This window comes from Epinephelus lanceolatus, chromosome 1 (genome assembly GCF_041903045.1).
Source record: "Epinephelus lanceolatus isolate andai-2023 chromosome 1, ASM4190304v1, whole genome shotgun sequence".
Lineage (NCBI taxonomy): Eukaryota > Metazoa > Chordata > Actinopteri > Perciformes > Serranidae > Epinephelus > Epinephelus lanceolatus.
This window is the reverse complement of record NC_135734.1, coordinates 27947739-27961730: the sequence shown is the minus strand read 5'-3', so window position 1 is coordinate 27961730 and position 13992 is coordinate 27947739. Positions and strand designations below refer to the sequence as shown.

The 13992-nt window shown below is 40.3% G+C and overlaps 1 protein-coding gene across 1 annotated transcript in view; it reads left to right on the top strand.

Moving 5' to 3' along the window:
• The window catches only part of LOC117257156 (voltage-dependent calcium channel subunit alpha-2/delta-2-like), a 69853-nt gene that overhangs the window by 12716 nt on the left and 43145 nt on the right, over window positions 1-13992 (top strand). The window contains exon 2 of the mRNA XM_033627099.2: window positions 8086-8167. Within this exon, the coding sequence (XP_033482990.1) occupies window positions 8086-8167 (82 nt within the window). The remainder of the gene's footprint in view (window positions 1-8085; window positions 8168-13992) is intronic.

Below are 13992 nucleotides of genomic sequence, written 5' to 3'. Positions count from 1 at the left end.
ACGTTGTAAGCGTTCATCAATGGTGTTTGTATAATTACTCTCACTGCCAGAGGGGGGAGACAAAAGCTCTGAACTCCAGTGATTAATTCATTGGGGAACTGACCTATTTACCAAACAAATATTCCACACTGATGTTGGAATCAGTGAAAGTATTGGAAAATCTTTGGTTTAATTAGTCAGGCTTAAACATTGATGTTGCCACGGTGACTCACAGCTGAAACCCCACTTGTGATTGGTTGGCTAAGTAGTTAACATTATACAGGCTCCAAAAATTCGATTGCCTTCTGCATTAGAAAGCCCTGCACTTTGAGTGAAGATAGCAGAAAACAACTGTTATACTTCCACCTTACAGCCTCACCATTTACTTAAATCTGGCATTGTTCATGAGCAGTACTACTCAGCCTGTGAAAACAGTTGCATTATGTCCTCTGTGGCTCCAAAGTGAAGAGAAAGAGAAAAACCCTGAAAAGTGCTGACTGGACACATGAAACAACAATGACATGTTCACTTATATCTGCAAATATCTGTAAATAATTCAGTGCAGAGAAGCACAGTAAAGCTGAGGTAGGCAGGAATCTGGAAAAGGCCAAAAGGCAGAATTCGAAGCTCTTACCTCTCTGTCCGAAGCCCCTCCCACTAGATGGCCACAGATATATGCACACGCTTCATACAGTAACCCAGTGTTTTCCACACATTGATGTATTTAATCTTATTTCATTGTAGAGTTGCCAGCAGCACATTCACTCAGCTCCTCCTCGATCAGCTCTCTCTCTCTGTTTATCAGAACACAAATGAGACATAAATTAGCTAGCTAGCCATCCCTCCGCCTCACTCCCTGCCGCTGTGGACGGCTTCACAGGGAGGAGAGTGGGCAGCAGCTCAGGAGACAGAGCTTTGTCAGGCAGCTGTAGCAGCAATTTGGCCAGTGCAAACCTTCCAGCGCTGGGTGTTAAGGCAGGCTAGTGTCCAGCAGCAGTGCCAAGCCTAATCTGTGTAACAGCAGCAACAGAAAGTTTGCTGATCTGGCAGGGAGTCAGGGATGGCTAAGGTTTGCGCTGACTGAATTCAGGATGCTGAGGCTGCTGTCTGGGGGTCCGTCTCCATAGCTGCTGCCCACTCTTCTCCTAGTGAGGTGGTCTGTAGTGATAGAGAATACTGTGATTTGAGGCTCTCGCTAAAATAAGCTACATGAAAAATGAGCGTCTGCAGCTCTGAGCCTTTGGCTCTGGTTAGCAGAAGGTGAAACTATTGGAACCATTTTCTGTCTGAAATGCTTTGCTGATATTGACACGTTGCTCTGTATATACAAACATACATCAAAATCTTGTGTCAGGTGCTTGTGGAGAACGGGAAACAACAGGATCGAAAGGAAGGCAATTCAGGCACTCGGAAAAATATAGAAAGACGAAGAAGGAAATATTAAAAAGCCTTTATTGTAGTGGCTAAATCTCGACCACTGCAGGTCTTCGTCAGGGCTTTCAAAACATACAACACAGGTATGGCCCCACTGACACAGTGGCTGTACAGAAAGACCCCTGAGGGATCGCCTTGCTGAGCATAAATATGCCATTAGAACAAAAAATCGTGACTACCCCATGGCAAGACATTTCTGTGGATTTCATAATGCTAGTGATTCCTCACTACAATAAAGGCTTTTTAATATTTCCTTCTTCATTTTTCTATATTTTTTTCAGAGTGCCTGGATTGCCTTCCTGTTGATCCTGTTTTGTTGATTGTCAGACTCTTTTTGATAAGTCTGTCTTCCTGTTTTAGGTTGCTTTGCAGTGTAGGTAGTTGCTGCCAATTCTGGAATAGCAACTTTCTCTGCAGGATTCTTCGCCATTGAATCAGACTTTCACTGAAGTGACATGCACACGCATTTGCATTTGTAGAACAGCCAATAGGAATGTCCTCTCTCTGAAATGACCTGTGAAGTGTCCCATCGTGAGCTAGATTTTGTAAAGCCTGAAAACAGAGCCAAGAGGAGGTGCAGACGTCCAGTTTTCTCATAGTCCACTCAATTAAGCTTACAGTTTTTTCAAGGATTTTTGCCCAGTGACATCAAATTAAACTGCCCACTCCAGCTTTAAGAAACATTTTCATTCTGGACCATATATTGTGAGCCTCAAAACAAGCTGTCTGTTGTTTGCTTTGTCTCATTGCCATGTGACCAAAGTCTGTGTTTAACCAGTGATCATTTACAGAAAGAGCTCTTACCTTAGGCACCAGACACTGGCAGAGTCAGATCCTGAAAGCTTGTAAGTCAGTAGTAACGTGGCGCTCAATAGTTTCTGAGTTGGTATAATCATAGCTGCAGTCTCATCAAAACAAGAGCGAATATCTGTTCTCCTGACATAACAAGAATGTGGTTAACCTAAGATTCACCTTGAGTTTGTTTTATTCAACCTTTCTGCTTGATGTTAGTTTATGCTCTAAGAATAATGAAATTGGTCATGGAGGAAAGAGATTGTGTTTCTGAAGGAGATATTAAATCCACTTGTCAGTTTAGATTTCTGGACATGTTTGTTTGCAGGTTTGAATGTGGAAGTGTCCCAAAACAAAACACACATCCTATTAAAATGCTCAGTAAGCTGCTTCCTCCTCTGCTTGTAATAGAAGCCCTGTTTTGGTTTGTGTGGGCTGAGAGGGAATTAGCTGCTGGAACCACATGTGCCTTAGCGCTGGTGGTTCTGGCGTTTCTGGTGTGCAGCTGATGGTGGGTGGGATTTCTGTGTTGGAGTCGACATTTAACAGATGCATTGGTTGGAGTGCTGATGCTATTGTTGAATAGCCTGGTGTCTAAAACTTTCTCCTTTTAACATTAGTTCACAAAAAAATCTGCTGGCAGTCCTCCATCATCGGGTGCAGTGGTTGTCGATATCGCTGGTGTTTCTGCCGCTGACTTTGATGTATTATTTGCAACACTTCTGCACAGTTCCACAGGCCCAGTGTGGAGACTCTCTCCAGCCTATGTTGTTCATTTTCTTGAGCACTTTTATTTTTTTCCAAACACTGTAGTATTGTTGAGACAAAACCAATAGGGTGAAATGTCGGGAGGGACAGGTAAAACTGCAGTCCACAGCAGCTGTGTGTAGACTACTTTTGCTCTCTATTTTTGGTTCAAATGAAATATTTTAATTCTTGATTAATTCTTGATTTAAATATTATGCAAATATTTCCCTGACCGCAGCAAAAAAATGACTTACCTCGCCAGAATAAATGTTGATATTAATATTTCAACACCGCAGTGGTAAATGTGAAAACCATTATATTATAGTTAGGAAAAGATCATGTTTTGGCTTGAAGTAAGTAAGTAAGTGTTGGGGGTACAGTCCTTGCTCGACACACACTGATGTCTCTGCAAAAACAAATGCTTTTTGTGGCACTATCCCTGGTGGAACCATAGCAACAGTTTACTAAAATATACCCACATTTGGTGGCTAGAAAGCCTCTGGAAATGCAGTGATGATGACATGCCAAAAACCAACAGGTTTTGTTGTTTGTTGGTCTCAAACTGTGGTCTGCACCTAAGTGGACACACTATCCACCTTCCAATGACAACACCATCTTGTTGATATGATATGTATGAAATGTACAAATGTAATGTAATGGTGGTTTGCAGAATGTACAATACTAATATTTTCTTTTGGCGACTGGGCTGTGAATTTACTTCTCTATGGAGCACAAAGTCTGTACACACACAGCTGTGCATATTTAATACCATCACTTATTTAAAGCTCAGTGCAGCTGAATCTGTGATATGGAGTTCTGGGCCCTGGGGTTAAAACATAATACAGAGATATGTTAAATGAATTATATTTTCATGATAACAGTGTATCAAATGACAATGTGAGAGGTGTCCCTTGTAGCAATAAACCTGCTAAATTTGTAGCTTCTTTTGTCTCTGCAGAGCTTTGTAGTGACTTTCAGCTCATTGTTCAGCTGTTTGGATCACAACTTTACTGTTCTGATTCACTCTCACTGCTCTTATGGTGTTGTTTATGGTAACAGCAGGCAACGAGACATAGTCAGTGACTAGCTGGTGAACACAGTGGAGCGTTTAGCAACTAAAGAAACAGATATTTCCCTCAGGAGGTGGTGGAGACCAAAAACTGTGTTAAAAGAGCGTGAATGTTGGACATATTCATGAAAGGGCCAGAAACATGACTCCAAATGAATGAATGTTGCTTTTTGTTTACATCCACATGAAAAAGCTTTTGATTTAAACTATTGCCATGTCTGCACCTGGCATTCGCACTACTCTGGCGTCTTGGAACCCATAAAACGGAGGACCTTTGAAAACGCTAATAACCCGGTTTTAGTTTGAAAACTCTGGGGTTGCATTTTAGTCTTGACAGGCGCAAGCGCAAGAGATACATTTGAAAGCGATGATGTTTGCTTCTCAATAGGGTCTTATCGATTACAGTGTGTCAAGCCAAAACATTGTAGCTAACTCCACATAACTTTTGTGCTTTTGTCCTTTTTGTGTGGGCACTCCTTTCCTGTTGCCGTGGCTTCCTCCTGCAAAGGACAATGCTCCCTGCTAGTACAGCTCTAATGTTGCTGTATTTGCTTTGCAGTGACTTGCAAACTGTTTTCCGCAACCTTGACTGCCTTATAATCATGTGCTTCTTTCAGTAATAGTCCCACCCATCATTGGTCCAAGCAAAGAAATCCCTGCTCTTACTTTTCCTCCGCAGTATATTCTTTAAGTACAAAACCCACTTCACAGTAGACATTCTGCTTCCTGTACGCTGATGGCCAGTGAATGGTCATGGAGGAGTATGGATAGAGATTATTTCTGAAACAGCACTAAAATGCTCATGTGCACTGAGACCATTTTTGTTTAAAGCACTGTTTTAATATGAAAATGTATTAATGTGTCCTGTAGCTGCTGGATGTCCGCATAAGCAACTTTTTGCGCATAAGTTCACCACATCAATTGTAAAGGTGATCTGTCGTGTTCACAGCTTATGTTATTACAGGTTCAAGCGTTTATTTTCTGACAATATTTAGTTAGAATACACTTTTGGAGTCCACTAAGGCAGCGGTTCCCAACTAGTTCAGCCACAGGGTCCAGATTTCTCCTTTCTCCACACAGTACACATTCAGGGTCATACTTGCGTTTGGCCATGTTGTAGAACCAGTTTGACTAATGGACATCTACGTGACAGAGACAGCACTCGCTCTACAGCAGAAAACAGCACTTCAAAATAAAAGTTCTGTGTTGGAAATTCACTGGAAAAATAAAGCGTGATTTTTACAAACTTGACACATTAGCAAGTCACTTGCGGTCCATTCAGAATGGACCAGAGAGCCATATTTGGATCACGACCCACCAGTTGGGAACCACTGCATTAAGGTAACTAACCATGAGGCAGAAATGTATGGACTAGTGTTCTGCCAAAATATGTAACTGCATCATGCTGCCAAGCTATAAATGACCAACACTTAAAAAACAAGCTGTGGGGGGATTTAAGCCACATCCTCTGGTTCAGGACTGATAACACAGTGTTGGATTAAATGACCTCAAACACTTCATTGAGCAGCTTCACAACACTTGATCGTCACAGCTCCGAGCCTTATTCCTGAGGTTCCTTACACTTAGAGAGGCATTTGCTTCTCTTCACGAATATCGATGTGACTGTCTTGTCTGTAATTTGCAGTGCCCGGAGACTGTTAAATTACTCTAGAGCCACACGTCTACCTCTCCTTCATTGAATTGCCTGTGTTATTGTTACTCTTAACGCTCGCAGCTCAGTAGATGTTTTGTTCATCCTGCCTCATTAGTCGTTCTATTTTGGGGGCTTTGCAAGAAATGCCAGTTGCATCGAGTGATCTTGGCTGTCGCAGCAGGTTTTAGAGCTGTTTACATACTTATATAATAATGATGTAGCAAATTGTATTTTTCTTTGCTCTGGAAACATCCTTTCACAGAATTATGACGATGAGTCAACAAAGCTGATTAGGTATCGTTACTAACATTTCAAGGCTTGCTCTCAACCTCAGCCATGGATGCAACTGTTGCCTGAGCTTCTTTCTATTCCTGTTGTCGTTCAATGGGAGTGGCATGAAATTAGAAAAGGCTGAATTGGTGTAATTAGTGGTTGTAATAAGACAAATGGAAATGTTTTTTCTTGAAAAGATATTGTCGATAGTGTATCAGAGAGGTTCACAAACTGAGTTGTTCTCCATAGATATTAAATTCTTAAATTCTTTTTTTCATTCTACAAGTTTTTCTCTGCACTCTGCTCCATGGGGAATGGACTGAATCTGTGATGCATTAATAATTGTGTTGCTTGCAATGTGGAGGCACATTTTTTGTACATTTAGTACGTCTGTGAACAATTTGTATTTATTTTAATAAGAGCCAGAAGAAGTAGAGATATTAATGTGTTTTGGTTTTTGTTCAAGGGGAACTTGGACTCTGTTTTTCCCCATGTTTTTGTGTCTAAGTGACTAATGGAGACAACAACTTTTGAAATTGCTCCAGTATTGAGAAAGAGAGCGCTGCAGCCACAGCGCCGAACAGGCTGCATTGTAATCCCTGGTGGCAGTTGAGCACTGTTAATGTACGTCCACTTAAAGTGCTTGTTTTTGCCACTAACAGACTCAGACTGTTACTATAATTGTCTGACAACATTATGGAAAAAAAAAAACCTACAGAGAAATGAAATGTATCTCTTGCTGATCCAGTCTGTTTGTTATTGTGGTCAACTCACAGACTGTAAAAATAATGGTTCTGCATTTCAACTGTTGCCATCTTTGGGTTTTTATAAGCCAGAAATGACTGTATTTGGGCAAGAAGCTGCCGTTGTGAGGAGCGAGGGTTGGATCTGACTGAGAAGCCTTAGACAACCTGTCACTCAAAGCCGTCCGCCCTTAATTATACATAACTTTAAGCCTTAATTAATAATAAATCGTCACCTAGAGACTCAAATTTTTGTACTCTATTTTTTCTACTGGCACCTTATTTACTGTATTTGTGGTTTTTATGTGACTTTATGTGAGCTATAGGAGCTAGGGATGAATTAAGTGTCTATCTATCCATCTATCTATCAATCTCAAATAAAATGTTTTAACCCCAGGGCCCAAAACAGTTGTCATGAATGGAGAAATTAGCTATAGAGACCAAAACAGTTTTCTGTTCTAGGCTGGAAACATGTTAATGTCTGCTGTGAAGTTTTGCATTTTAACATGGACATCTGTGGGCATTGACTGGCTTCAGGAGCCAGCCTCTAGTGGCCATTCAAAGAACTGCAGTTTTTGGCACTTCCATGTTGGCCTCATTTTTCGGCCCCAGAGGTTGCTACTTGGTGTAACTGGTGTAAGTCTCGCTCAAGGAGGAGTCTTGTTCTGAAATCTCATGGACTTATTCCACACTGTCAAAACCAGCTAAATATTCAGCATGAGACTGAAAATTGTTCAGATAACACTAACCTACACTTTCTGTACTCGCAACATTACAAACTCTTCCCAGCACTGCTCTCTCCAACCTTCGCTAATGTCTCCACGTTATTTTTCCTGCAGCGAGTCATTTATCACAATATTTTAAAACGAGACTTGTCCTTGAGTGAGACTGGGACACAAAACAGACTGAAACAAGGGGAAGGTATACAAAAATATTTAATTTCTCTGTGGGGTCCTTTACATGATGTTGTCGGACACTTATAATAACAGTCTGAGTCTGTCTGGTATGAACAAGCGCTTTTAATGGACGTAAATTAATGGTGCCCAATTGCCCGTAGGGATTACAATGCAGCCTTTTTTGCTGCTGCAGCTGCTCTCTCCGTCTCTCAGTACAAAAATTGTTGTCTCCATTAGTCACTTAGACACAAAACATGGGAAAACAGGGTCCAGGTTCAAAACACCAATGTTTCCCTTTAAATGAAGCACGTTTCCATGTTTAATTTGTGTTTTAATCCATGTGGAGATGACATCTATTTTTGTTGCAATATCACTGTTTCTGTGACACACACACACACACACACACACACACACACACACACACACACACACACTCTAACTGTATCTTTTTCATTTGTTTGTGCTGAGTGACAGTCAGCCTGTGATGTTTATCCACAGGATAATGCACTGGGCCAGGCGTATCGAGCAGGAGATTGACAGAGTCTTTCAGCACATCACTGGAGCTCAGCAGTTGAAAGGGGTGAGTGTGTAGCTCTCTTTTTATACAACACAGGTCCCACTCATCACAGCGCTGCATAAACCCAACAAGAAATGCACCGAGCAGAGAGGTCGCAAGCAAAATAACTGTAAAACCATTAAGTTAAAAGCTAAATAGCTGCATAAAACAAGAAGACAATTATAGTCTGCGTCTCAGGAACCACTTTGTTTCTTTTTTTTTTTTATGATTTTCTGGGACTCTACAGAGATGTCAGCAGCCAGTAACATGTTTTTGTTTTCCCTGGACAGACATAAAACTCTAATAGCTTTTATATTCATCAGTTTCCTGACTGTATGCTCTGTTTTTTTTTTCAATGTCATAGCCAATTTTTTCTGGCACTTTCTGTATTGTTTGCAATAATTATCAATCTTGCACACACATTGCATGAGTCCTACAAAGTGAAACAGATGCCTGAACAAACGCCCACGGTGGTTAGATTTAGAATATTATGTTTCATGAAGTCATGAGCTTAATAACACCTACATGCATGAATACTAATACAAGGCTTTCATAAGATGATCATGTAATGTATGTGAAACAGTTCACATTTCATGAAGTGTTTCATTACTTTGTATTCATGCACTGGTGTCGTTTATCACACTCTCAATCAGATACATTTACATTATATGTAATAAGATAATATGATTCATGGCTCTCTGCAGTGACCTGTTATCTAAACTGTCAAATTCTATAAATGAGAAATATGGTTTCCTTATAAAGGATAAATGGTCAAACTTTTTTTTATTCTTCTGTAAAAAGTAGCTTCAGTTGAAAACTGCTGCCAGGTCTGTGGATTATAAAGAATAACAAGGACTTTGTGAGGAGATATCTGAGTTGGAATTTTGAAGGGTAAGGTTGGGGATGTTCTACGTTTTTGTGTTGTCAACAAATGAAAACACCAAAACTAAGGGCCCTGACACACTAAGTTGTCTGTCTGATGTTGGCCAGTGTCAGGTCAGCATCTGTTGCCCCAGGTTCCATAATGTGTCCTACACTCTTGGCACTTGTCGGCTTTTTTTTCCGGCTGATTCAGCATATTGAATCGGCATTGGAGATGGCAGAGCCCTTAGGTGAATAAAAGTCTTCTGTTAAGCAGTTCAGCTCAGTGTACGAGAAGAGAAAACAGAAGTGAGGAAAGTAAACAAAGGCTAAATTCAAAAGACTGTGAGATCAAAACTAACATTGTTATTTTAGTTAAGAATATGTTTTCACCCATTGAGCTATCTAGCGAAAACGGTTCATAATTGTTTATATAATATTTGTTGGTCCTTGAATTTGTCTTGTGGGTCTTCTGGTTTCCTTTTTTTTGAATGAGGAATATAGACTTCTTTTGCCTGCTGGTATGGAGAGTTATTTTCTTTCTCGCAAGCACAGAGTGTACGTGCCAGTTGGCTGTTAGCTGTTGTCTTTGTGGTGTGTTTCAATTGCAGCCTTTTAGCCAAGATATATGCAAAGTGAGGCGACATAACAGTCATCCTTTATCAGTTTGGTGTGTCTGTCCATTTCTCAGTACTTTACAGCTTCCTGACCTACACAGACAGTAATCATTTGTAGGATCAATTCATTGTTTGGAGTTTTTTAATGGGAAAAATGCAGAATATCATCAGACTTCTCTTTGAAATGTAATTTTCAATGCTCTGTTCCACTCTTATATCCTTTGGGGATTTTTCTGAGAAATCTCAGAAGGATATGAAAAAAGTTGGGCTCATAAAAGCAAAAAATACACTTTTATTTTTATTTATTTATTTTTTTTTTATTTTTACAGTACTGGTGAAAAGACAACTTTAAAGGAAGCTGATTATTTGGTCTGGTTATGGATACAGTGTGTATACTCTCTAAATGGTTTTGGTATTAAAATTATTTGAAGCTGAAATGCTGAGTTGATTATTAGATTAGTCGATTGACAGAAAATTAATCAGCATCTACCTTGACAATTAATTGTCTAAGTATTTTTTTTTTAACATTTGCTGGTTTCAGTTTTCCAAATGTAAGTGTATGAAGCTTTTCTTGTGTTGTATAATAGTAAACTAAATGTGGTTTGAGTCTTTTTTCTTAATTTATTGATCAAAAAACAATCTGTATATTAACAGATGATGAAAATAAATATAATAAATAAATAATGTTGGTTGTAGCCCTCAAATAATTTTATCCCAATTCTGAAACTGATCTAAACTTGTAAACTTGTTCTTGAAGATCTGACCAAGTACGTATGCTATAAACCGGTATTTAGACTTATCTAAAGCACTGACTATTGCACTGCATGGAAATGTCCAGTTTCCTGTTTTCATCAGATTTCTCACAGTGATCTGGTTTATGGTGTGCATGTAAACATAGTCTTCTGTGGGGAATACGCTGCAAATTAATTAGACATCATCATTTACCTGTCGTGTCCCACAAGATCATTTTTACATCCCGCCTGTAACAGGTGGCTGGGAATAAGGGGTTGTCCCTGAGCAGGTAAATGCCAAAAACAGGACTAAAGATCATCTGTAGGGGGCAAGAGAGCCCCGCTCTGTGAAGATGTGTGGGGGCGTTCCCTCAGCAGAGAGCAGCGGCACGTGTCCTCTCTGTTTGTGTCACAGCAGAGCAGATGGTCAGCCTGCAGCCTGCAGTAATGCCTTGATGTGACACTCACTTGTTCATTCAGTCCTCATTAATCCCTCCATGCTCCTGAAACACTCTGGATCTGTTAAAGAAATTGTTCCTCTCTGCCGGGAAAGCTCAGTGCAATCTTCTCTTGTTGAGGAAACGTTTGTAATCTAAATGACACACCGTTTTCAATCCTCAGCCAATACAAAGCCGTGATTTTACATTTGCAGATAATGTTGGAGGCCTCAGTGACACAGCCCTGCTCTGCATCAGGCTTATTTTTTACCAGACTGCTTGCATGCAGTTTGGCTGGACTGTTTTTTTATGGCGCTGTTTTTAGATGAAATCCCAAAGAACTTAAATTTTGTATTTTTTATTTTTATTTTTTATTTTTTTTATTCTAAAGAAAACTGACATGATTTTCCAGAGGCTGGCGAAAACCTGAGATGATAGGCTTGAAACATCCCTTCAAGATGCCCCTTAAACCAGTTCCACACAGCAAGGCTAAAGGCTCTATTCAAATGATCAGTAGCACATGGTATAAAGTGCATTTGACGAGTGCATTTAAGGCATGTCCAACTCCACTTTTGCTAGTTAAATGGTTCAAAATCTGAGCACAAAGTAAGGTGCAATGGGGCTAAGGGGTTGTATTTAGTCCATTAGTGAATCATAGGTGTGCTCTGGGAATAACATGAATTCAACCAGAGAGAGTCTTCACCCGTTCCCTTTAAAAGCCTGCACCAAACATTTATCTGCTGAGAGTAATGCAAAAAAAAAAAGTGGTAGTGTCACTGCATTTAATATCGTGGGAAATTTAAGCATCAAAACCAAAAACCTAAATTTGACAGAGGAAGTACAACTAAACTTATAGCCTCTGAAATGATCAGTAAAGTTACACTGGTCCTTGTGGGTAAATACGCACAGCATCCTTCTTAATGGGGAGTCCGACAGCAGCTCTGCTCTGATGTCTGCTATGTTCAAATTTCATAGATTGTAATTACTATTTTCCCCATCAATGATATATTATTATTTCGCCCACGCACAACCCATCTGTGTGTCCTTGTGTGTAACAAGCAGAGTTTATGGGCATTATCAAAGATAGTCTATAACAGAAAATACCCCATCACAAGCTGTGCCGCTGGTACGAAATGGTATACACTTCCTGTCTCCTTAGTGGGCGTGGTTGTTTCACCCCAACATACCCCCACCTTGTTTGGAAGTGTATTAACCATTGACATAGATGAATGAAATCAGATTCAAAACACTATTGACTATACAACACTAGATACAGCACAGATTTAATGTTTGTTCCTTATTATGCTGCTCGTTTTTATCTGCTAGCTTGAAGTCTGTGTCTTGCTAAAATGGAGACATGTCTTAAAGTTCATTTTCTTCTGATTTGTTTGTCTGAAAGTATGCCATTTACGTGTTAGAATGTCTAGAGGGGTAGAGGCTTGTGAAAAATGGGTCCAACATTTAGTTCAGTGACTATTGGGCGTAGGAAACGGTCATAATCTGTACTCACGTTCCCTTCTCCTATTGGAATGAATAGACTCAGGACCACCGCTAGTCTCCTAAAGGGGCGAGGCAGCACTGAAACCCACAAGAAAGAGATACCGGAAATAAATTCTATAGTGGGTCATCTTGGTTTATAAACGGTCTCTGGCATTATGAACCCACGTGTGTTGACACATCTTACTATCTAAATAAAGTGCCCTTTAAATAGCAGGAAAATACTGCACCATTCTGACTTTAAACTTTTTGTTGGTCAATGACACAATCACTGTCCATGATTGCTGCCTCACAATATGCCAGCACTGCAACTGACCACACCTTATTTTAAGACCTACAGTACTAGCCCATGGACATACAGATGGGCACAGTGGTGCTGTAAGCTCAGTGCTTAGGACATGCAAACATGCTCACAGTAATGATGCTAACACGCTGATGTGTAGAGAGTATAATGTTTGCCATGTTCACTATCCTAGGTTAGCATTTGGTAGTTAGCATTTAGACAAAGTACAGCTGAGGATGAAGGTGATGTCATTAGTTTTGCAGGTATCAGGGCATAAACCAAAGTACTGGACAACAAAATTTTAAAGTCAGGGGATCACTGAAGTCAGTGAGTTTATCCTCCAGTACAATCCATGAAGTAGACAGCAGATTCTGACCTTCCTCTTCTTCTTCTTCTTCTTTGGTTTTTAATGGTGGTTGGCATTCAAAATGTTGCATTACCTCCGACTACTGGATTTAAACTGCAGTCTGCAATTACTTTGATGCATGCTCTGCTGCAACAACAACGTCCGCACCCCTGTTGACAGTCACCTCCTCCTTAACATCTCCAAGATAAAGGAGCTCATCTTTCACAATAAACTCACCAACTGTCATTGCTCCACTTCCATCAACGGCCAACCAGTGGGGTTGATGGAGAGCTTTAAGTACCTCGGCTTCATCCTGCACAATAAACTGAGCTTTGATCACCACACCACAGACATCCATAAACGCTTTAACAGTTATGAACCCATCCTCCTGTACTGCGCCACCTATTATTTCACTGTTCTTACCCTCACAAATAGACAGAAGCTCCTAAAAATCACCAACATATCCTCTAAAATAATTGGCCTCCCCATTTCGAACCTGCCAGCCCTCACTGACACTACCGCCACTGACAGAGCACTGACCAAAGCACACAACTTCTGCCATCCCCTCGATCCATGCGTCGCCCACCTCCCCTCTGGCTGCAGTTACACACAACTTCTCTGCAAAAAACTCGCTTTACCATGCCATATCTTACCATCTTCCTCAGTCTTTTCTTAGATTTAGCCCTGATCATTTCTGTCTCTTTGGACAGGTAGCTTTCCATGCTGCATGATTCTCTTTGCACAGTAAACACTCTAGTTCTTTCTCACAGTCTCTTTCACATTCACTCTTCTCTCATTTACCACATGGAACAAAATTACTCCTACACAGATAGGCTGTGCCCAAACTCTCAACATTTCAGTGACATTTGTCTTCTTGGGAACATGAATGTCTGCACCAAATGTCATGGCAATCCATCTAAATGTTGTTGAGATATTTCAGTCTGGACAAAACAGACAAACCAACAGCTATACAGCGAGTAAGACTATTTCAATTACAGGTTCAGTGTGTAAGATTTAGGGGGAGGGGTGTGTTGGCAGAATGGAATCTAATAATCATAACTATGTTTTCATTAGTTT